This window comes from Cyanistes caeruleus, chromosome 3, assembly GCF_971803275.1.
Source record: "Cyanistes caeruleus chromosome 3, bCyaCae1.hap1.1, whole genome shotgun sequence".
Classification (NCBI taxonomy): domain Eukaryota; kingdom Metazoa; phylum Chordata; class Aves; order Passeriformes; family Paridae; genus Cyanistes; species Cyanistes caeruleus.
In genome coordinates, this window is record NC_141703.1 from 31,551,603 (window position 1) to 31,560,709 (window position 9,107).

Below are 9,107 nucleotides of genomic sequence, written 5' to 3' on the forward strand. Positions count from 1 at the left end.
GTATTTCTTTCCACTCTTACTTACTTTCTGTAAAGTTGGATCAAATAAATAAATAGAGTTTGTCAGATGGGATGCCTGGTATCTCATCTGTACTGCCTGCATGGATACATCCTCTTCTTGGGCAGCTGTGAGTTCATGGTGAAATGAACAGCCTCAAGAAGAGGGAAATCCAGCAGGTTGCTTGCTCACATTTCTAATGTAAATCTGCATGTTTTACTTTCCAGGCAGAAAAAGGAGGTCTTTGTGATAGATCCTTCAAGCAATCTGTACTACAACTGGCTGACCGTAATTGCAGCACCTGTGTTCTATAACTGGTGTATGCTAGTGTGCAGGTATGGATTTAAGTTAATAACAATTTTACATTTCAAGCCTTATGTTTCCTAAGTAAATCACCCTCTAATCTCCCTGCAGTGTCCTTTGGGTGATTTACCTAGAGGTTTACCCATCTGCCCTTAGCGATGTGTGATATGCATACCGGTGGGAATAGATTGCCAGTGTTTTGCTTTGTTGTTTTTTTCTTTCCTTTTTGTCTAAAAGCAGGTGGGTGTAACTTGCAGTGTGTCCTCAGGAGCACTGGTGTGGCCTTTGTGTGCCACCTGCTGGCTGGCGGCTGAGCTGTGTCCTGGCCGCTGCATCCCTAAGCACTGCCCGGGCTGAGGGCTTCCCACCACTCAGGAGAGGACAGAAAGGAGGGATGTGGGCAGTGGTGGGGCCTCTTAAATTCATATAATGTATCTTTTGGATGCTCGAAGGGCAGTAAGATTTAAATCAAGTATTTCTTTTCCATGGTAGAATGTAGAAATCAGTTTCAGTTGAAGTGATGAAGTGCTGTAGAAATGGTTTCCTTACACTGTGTAAGATGGTAGGGAGAGATGAGAATGGCTTGCCACTGAAAAACAAATCTTTTATTCGGGAATCATCGTCATGGAGATGTGTATCCCATGAAATCTGATGCACTTTTAACTGTAGGGATATGTGTAGTCCTCCATAAGTGCACTTGTGTGGTATTTATGTGTTTGAGTTTTATTCCTGTGCAGAGCACCTTTGAATTCTGAAATATCCTGGTTTCTGTTTGGACATACCTCTAGCGTGCAGATGTCTGGACGTGGAGAGATGCTGCCTGTAATATTTCTGTTCCAGAATTCTGGGCTAACGTGCTGCTAGGGCACGTAATGCAAGCACTCTGCTTATGCAGTTGGTCTAATTTATTTTTTTTAAATATTTCTTGCTTTAGAGCCTGCTTTGATGAGCTACAGATGGACCACGTTAAAATGTGGCTGTTCTTGGATTACCTCTCTGATATTATCTATGTTATTGACATGTTTGTCAGGTTCAGAACAGGTGAGTCTTCCTGGGATTTTACAGTGTTTTCAAATACGGCAAAGGATGGGAACAAAAATTCTCCTGTGGGGTCTGACCACTGTCAGAATATGCTGTCAGAACGCAATAATGGAGGCTTTTGGAAGATGAAGTATCTGATCAGTTTGGATTTTTTAAGGCCATACATTACAACACTTGCTCTTCACTTGTCTCTAAATTCAGTTCTGTCAGTAATAGGCATGCCAGATGCTGAGTGCATAGCCACTGTAACAGGCTGTGTGGGGAAGGAACAATAGAGCACTTGGAGCAGGAAACCAACTGCACCCCACAAGTGTGGTTTTCTTACCCAAGCTGTGCAGCATCCTGGTCAGAAATGCTTACTGAATTGGTCAAGTGCAAGACCTGGCACCTGTCTCAGCCTTCAGTCTGTGGTCCTAATGCTTGGAACAGGCAGTGTGGCCCCTCTGCCACTGTCTCTGCTTCCTGCAGCCTCTATGAGGTCCTGGCTGGGTTTCCCACTGCCTGGTGATGGGATAGGGTAAACCCAGGAACCTCTGCTCAGGTCCTGCCTTCCTGGAGGAAACGCAACCCAGAGGATCATGAGGGCTGTGCCGTGCTATGCGTTGAGTGGTTCCTTTCAGCTTCTTGTGTGTTTCTGTAATCCAGGCAGGTTGAGATTCCAGCCTTGAAGTAGTATCTGTTTTAAACTGAACAAGGTCATAATACAGGCCTAAGCTATGACATACAGTGATCCACATCACCAAGTTACTGATAGTCCTTGCTGCACTTTGGTCCTTGCACTTCGGTCCATGCTAGCGAGCACCCGAGCACCTAGCTGGGGACAGCTAGGACAGCAGAGGTTGGGTGTTCTTCGTGGTGGTGTTTTTGGAGGGGCCTGGAAGAACTTACATATGAATAGAAGCTGTCATGGTAGCTTTTGGTCTTGGGCCAAAAAACATCTCCTGTTGCATTCTCTTCACTTCAAAATGCCCCTTGAAAGGGTCCAAATCAACACTGATCATATAAAAAAATTAGAGTAATTTTGAATCTTTCATTTTAACATCTTATCCATTTTTATCTATTTATTTATTTAAAGTCATGCTGACAGCTTGATGTTAATTATGGCCTGTGACCAAGCTGTAAACATAAGTACAAGAAGGGCTAAAAATGCTGTCATGTGGGAAGCACACTACCCTTGGCAAGCCAAATTCTTAAACTTAGCACTTGTTCAACAGGAAAGTCAGTTTCAGGTACCAGCCTAAATCACAAGAGTGCTGTATTTGGGGCAGGATGGGGGGAGGGAGGTGTTCATCCTCTTTGTGTAGTTAAAATGTCAACTGTGCCAACTAAATTTACCTTCTGCAGTTACATCTGTTAATGTAATGGGAAAGAACAGAGCATAAATTGGGCATGTCCAGGCAAAGCAAGTTATAAATTTCCATGGGCTATCCTGATAATGATTATATGGCTGTTAAAGCCCAACTGGAATTTGAATTTTCAGGCCTGGCTTGCAACTGCAGAATTGCTGGACCCAGATCCAGAATGCTTCAGTGCAGGTGTCTGCTGTAATTCCAGGCACTCCAAGAAAGAAGTCACTTCTTTTAGGTGGCAGAATCTTTGTCAGCTTTCTTAACAGTCCCTCCTGGCTCTGCCTTTGCCTCTTGCCTTTTCCTATGAGTCTGCAAGGTCCACCTGCCATGGGGAAAGAGGTCCTGGAAGCCTTTGGGGAAGAGAGAGACTTTCTGCTGTCTGAGGGCAGGGTCTGCCTTTGAACTGAGATCTAGGTAGTCCCACAACTACTCTGGTCATCAGCTTCTCCATGGTATATTTCTGTCTACCTGTAGGGCCAGTTGGACTGCATTTCACCTATTTGGTGACCGTGCATTGTGAAATAGAAAAGATTTATGTCTCAGCAGCTGGTTGTGTTTAGTATACCTTGTGTTCTAATGCTTTCAAAAGATTTTACTGTAAGACTTTAGTTCCATAAGAGAGCATAAAGCTGAGAGATTTTTATCTCCTTACAAGAGGAAGGTGTTTTCAAAGTTATTTTTTGTAACTGTGTATCAGAAATTCATCAGTCTGGCCAGCTTTTCTGTTTAGTTGTATAACTAAATGGCATATTTGACCAGGTTTTTCAGCAGTTTTCTGGGAGGTAACACATGCATGGCACAGGAACTACTTCCATTTGTAGTCACTGTCAGTTTGCAGATCCAGATACACACAAATAGATGAGGCATTTGCAGATGCACCACACATTCCAGAAATAACTTTGTGCTGTGCAGGGCACAAAGAAATGCCTCTTGGTGTTCCTCAGCAGATGCTTCCCTGAGAAAGCTATGACTTGTAGATTGCTACAGGATTAGTAAAATGTGATAGTCCTGGATACACCGGGAATATTTTGGTTTTTTCTCAGTGGACTTTTTCTCCTGAGTGGCCCAGTGGGCTGACAGTTGGATATCTCCATTGCAATTGCAGCAAGTATTTTGCAGTGCATAGGCTGTTCCCTGTGGAACACTTGTAATGCCCTCAGAGGCATGAAACAGTACTGTGGTTGTACTGTCTGCAGTAAAGGTCTCTCACTGCAGTTTATATCTACTTGTAAGTTTACTTGTAATCTAATACTTTTCAAAGTCTTTGGAATGAAGAAATATTGATGTGTGAAAGTCCGCTTAGTAGCTCTTTCACTAGAAACACAAAGTGCAAACCAAGGAAAATCATGTCTGTTTTAATGTTGGACACAAGAGGAAAAATATGACTTATGGAGGAGGGTAACTGCATTTCTTGATCTCAAGGATATCTGTATTGTTTGGGAAAAATTTCCAACAATCCATTATATCTACTTATTCTTGGTATTTATTTTTAAAAATTCCACTCCGATTCTATACACAATTACTTAACACTTTCTTAGCTTCAGTTATGACTCATGCCAATGATTCATGAAAAATTAGATACTTGAATCTCCCTCTTTTTTTTGCAAAGATACTTAAAAGAAAAAGATACAGCTGTTGCAGAAGAGTGGAAAACCTGAGGGAGTACTGTGGTGATAATAGAGTCATTGTTCTTAGTCATTATATATTCAGCTTTGAAACTTGATTGAAATATTTAAATATGCAATTAAATGACCTCAATGTCTGTAGGCATAACAGTACAAATTTTAACATTCTTAGGCCTCAAATATAAGTCACTCACTACTGTTGGCGGTATTTTTATTCTAACAAGTAAAATCTTTTTATTCTCTGAAGGCTTCCTTGAACAAGGATTGCTGGTTCAGGATGAGAAGAAATTACGAGAACATTATACCAAAACTATGCAGTTCAAACTGGACGTGCTGTCTCTTGTGCCAACGGACCTGGCATATTTCAAGCTTGGTTTGAACTACCCCGAGCTCCGATTTAACCGCTTGCTGAGGATCGCTCGGCTCTTTGAGTTTTTTGACCGTACCGAGACCAGGACAAATTATCCAAACATGTTCCGTATTGGCAATCTTGTGTTATATATTCTTATCATCATCCACTGGAACGCATGCATATACTTTGCAATATCGAAGGTGATCGGGTTTGGAACCGACTCCTGGGTGTATCCCAACGTGTCTGTTCCGGAGTACGCGCGCCTGTCCAGGAAGTACATTTACAGTCTGTACTGGTCGACGCTCACGCTGACAACCATCGGAGAAACACCGCCCCCAGTGAAAGATGAGGAGTATCTCTTTGTGGTCATCGACTTCCTGGTGGGCGTGCTCATCTTTGCTACCATTGTCGGTAACGTTGGCTCCATGATTTCCAACATGAATGCTTCCAGGGCAGAGTTCCAGGCCAAAGTGGATTCCATTAAACAGTACATGCAATTCCGAAAAGTGACGAAGGATTTGGAAGCCAGGGTTATTAAGTGGTTTGATTACCTCTGGACCAACAAGAAAACAGTGGATGAGAAGGAAGTTCTCAAAAATCTGCCTGACAAGCTGAAGGCTGAAATTGCCATCAATGTCCATTTAGACACACTGAGGAAAGTGCGTATATTCCAGGATTGTGAAGCTGGACTTCTCATTGAGCTGGTGTTGAAACTGAAACCTACGGTCTTCAGTCCTGGTGACTACATTTGCAAAAAAGGAGATATTGGAAGAGAAATGTACATTATTAAAGAGGGAAAACTGGCTGTGGTGGCGGATGATGGCATAACCCAATTTGTAGTCCTAAGTGATGGCAGCTACTTTGGCGAAATCAGCATCCTAAATATCAAAGGTAGCAAATCTGGCAACAGGAGGACAGCCAACATTAGGAGTATTGGTTATTCTGATTTGTTCTGCTTGTCTAAGGATGATTTAATGGAAGCCCTCACAGAATATCCAGAAGCCAAAAAGGCTCTGGAAGAGAAAGGACGTCAAATTCTGATGAAAGACAATTTAATAGATGAGGAGGCAGCAAAAGCAGGAGCTGACCCAAAAGACTTGGAAGAAAAAATAGGGCGACTTGAAGTAGCTCTAGATACGCTGCAGACTAGGTTTGCAAGGCTCTTGGCAGAATACAGCGCATCTCAACAAAAGGTGAAACAGAGACTTGCCAGGGTAGAAACCCGAGTGAAAAAATATGGTAGTGGCAGCTTATCAGTTGCAGAAGCAGAGGCTGAGAAACCTGAGGAGGAGAAGAAACAGTAATGGAATACTTTTATTTCCATATTTATTGGAGAAAGTTGAAGCACTGAAAGCCATAAATGTATGTAAATATGTGTGTGCATACATAGACATAATTATTTTTATATGAATTCAAGAGAATGGTTTTTAGTATTTTTAACTGAAGCAGTATTTTCTTGTAAATAGAACACTGTCACCTTCTTCTTGGGGGGAGATTTGGTCCAGCACTTGGTACTTTTTTGTACTGAGAGTGGGCTTCTTACAAGTCATGCTCAGAATGTCTGTTGTGTTTGGTACCTGTAGGTCTTGACACATTGTCTCTACCCACGCATCGTGCGTTAAGAAGGCATTGTACTTGAAGTAGAAGAGATTAATTTGTTTCCTTTTTAAGAGCTTAAAAAATGTTTATAGGGTACCCTGTTCTAACTGGCTACGTTAGTAGCAGATTAAATGCATGGATGGATATCTGGGTTTCTCAAAATCTTTGTTTTTTCACAGTCTGTACAAACAGTTGGATGACAGCTAAGCAGTGTCAGGTACCTGGCCATTGCAGTGCACCCTGCACATGTCTGAAATAGCCATGCATTCAGGAGCTTTAGTTTGATTCTCTCTAATGAGCTGGGCTCTGCACAAAGGACCATGCTGACAGGGTAGCAGTGCTCATTTATGTCCCTTCTGGCAGGGTCTGTCACAGCCTTTGCTGCTCTGCAACTGCTTCACCAGGGGAGAGAGCAAGGGAATCCTCCCTTTTTAGCCCAGTGTTTTTTTAGCCCAGTTCCATCCACACTGGTAAAAACCTCATTTGGAAAGGAGTACCCTAAAGCTCGCTGGTGGAAGGGTAATACGGCTTCATCAAACCTGGGAAGAGAAAAGAGTCCTCTGGTGTGTGCAGCTCCCGTATGTACTGAATCCCGAGGGAGGCTACTGAGAAACCCCATGGGCTGGCAGGGCAGGCTGTCCCTGCCTGCCAGGCTGCCTGCTCCCACAACAAGGTTTCTGCAAGGCAGGAAGAACAAGCCCTGTGTTGCAAAGTCATTCCAGTCACTAAGGCCTATGTTTTCTTCCTTTTATTTCTTCTAAGGATGTCTACTCCATCTCCCTTTGCTGTTTACTGCCATCTTTTCTCCAAAGTAGTTGTCAAATGACCTTGTTTCCATTAGGGAGAATGCAGAAGATACTAGCTTTCATTTATTGCTGTACAGTATTTTGCTGTTACGCAACTTTCCCTATGTTACTTTCATCCTCCCATATCTCAGTGGCTTTTGAAAAGAATGGAGTAGCAGAGGCTGTTCAGCATGTATGGCATGGGATCCTCCAGTGGCATCAGGTATTACTGTGGTGGGCAGTGCTCTGACTTAAGTTGTCCTCAGTCCTGACTTACAACAGCATCTGGAATCAATGGCCTGGAAATGGTTGGGAAAAAAAAAATAAAACACCCACTGAGAAGAGCGTGATTTAACTGGGTGGTACTGGAATGAAAAGAGAGTTTTGCTAAACTGAATACAACTGCTTAGAGTAAGCCCTTGTCTCCAGGCAAGCAGCTGTTCCCTTCTATTGACACTTCTGAGCCTGGTGAGGGAGACAGATCTGAGTAAGGAATAGGGCTTTGCCAGCAATACTGGCAAAGGGACACTTGGGTAATGTCCACATATGGCCCTCATCTAAACTCCTTTCATCATTAGCCTAGACACCAACTACACTTATGGATCTTCCCTAGACTGGGTTTAACCTTTTTTTTTTTTTTTTTTTTTTTCCCAAAATATCCACTGATTGCAACAAGTGGTTTGGAAAGTAGTCAAGATCTGTTTGTGACCAGTGGCACCCAGGAGTATTGGACCATCAGCTGAATCTTGTCCTTATTTTCTTAAAGGGCTTGAGAGAAATGGGGGAGCTCTGAGAAGCTGTTTTTGGCAGGGATGTAGTGCCCTTGGTCCCACCCAGAGGCAGGCAGGGCTGAGGTGGAGCTGGGGTCACTGCAGGGTACCCCTGTGAGCACAGACGGTGCCGTTACAGACTGCTCAACTTGCAACTTTCACCTGCTGACAGAGGTGGGTATCACAGTCGCCTTGGCTGACATTCACTGCTGTTTGACTCAAACCCACTGTATCTGGTAGGGGTTTTGTGCATATTGACATGTTCTCCATCAGTCATCATTCTCTGTAAATACCTATCTACCCACCCAACATAGCACAGCTGTTCCAGCCACTAGGTATATATGAGAAAAACTGTTTAAAGTACTCTTTATACCAAATTTATACCTCTTAAAAAACTCTAAGAAATACAGGACTGCTTTTTTACCTGATGGATCAGAACAGCCTAATCTGTCAGTTAAATACATGTTTTCTCTACCCTCTCTGTGCCTCTTGATCTGGTTTTCGTATGCCAGAAAAAGAGCATTTTGATGCTGTTGGCTTCAGTCACTTTGAAACATACAGCTTCTGGCATGATGAAATCACATCCTTTAAAGTCTTTCATCTCTGTAAGATGTTTTTTCCTCTTTAATGTGGCTACAGCATGTACATTAAAATATTTTGAGTAATGTTCAAGCAACTGTGTGTTTTCTCTTATCCATATCCCTCTAGATTTTAGTGTTTCGTGACAGGCTTTGATCAGATCAACATTATGCTGTCCAGAAAATCGTTAGCTGGAACAGAGATCTGAAGCGACATAAAACCAAGTGGGAATGGTGGTCTTCCCTCACTACAGGGCGGCTGGCACACAGCTTTGGTCCTGGGCCCAGTTTTGACACCATCCCTGTGTTTGCAGAAGCCACACAGACACAAGAGCCTGACCATTACCCCCTGCCCAAGGGATGGTAGGTCCCATGGGGCACAGAGCCTGCCAGGCTTTTCATGCTGCTGCCACCTGTCTCCTGTCTTCCCAGCTCCAGGCAGGGTAGCACAGCAGGGACAGTGGCTTGTCTAGCAGAAATAAGTGTGTGCAGCTTTCTGCTACTTGCACACAGGTCACCTACCAAAAATTGCCTGGTGCAGACTGGGCTAAGCTTGTCCTTCAACCCTGCCCCAAGAGAACGCAAGGCACAGGGCAGTGCTTACAGAGCATTTGAACATAGGCCCAGAACCTAGAAATAGGTTTAATGGCCACAGCATTCACTTCGTGTGAGCCTAAGCAGGTAGCCATGGCCTGGCACTGCTGCTCC

General features: G+C 43.4%; 1 protein-coding gene across 3 annotated transcripts in view; it reads left to right on the forward strand.

The window, feature by feature from the left end:
* Window positions 1-8,493, forward strand: part of CNGA3 (cyclic nucleotide gated channel subunit alpha 3) — a 31,193-nt gene extending 22,700 nt beyond the window's left edge. For all 3 annotated transcript variants that reach the window (XM_023948772.2, XM_086880614.1, XM_086880615.1), the window contains 3 exons: window positions 225-332; window positions 1,235-1,341; window positions 4,563-8,493. In XM_023948772.2, the coding sequence (XP_023804540.1) occupies window positions 225-332; window positions 1,235-1,341; window positions 4,563-5,971 (1,624 nt within the window). In that variant the 3' untranslated portion in view covers window positions 5,972-8,493. The remainder of the gene's footprint in view (window positions 1-224; window positions 333-1,234; window positions 1,342-4,562) is intronic.
* The last annotated feature ends 614 nt before the right edge of the window (window positions 8,494-9,107 follow it).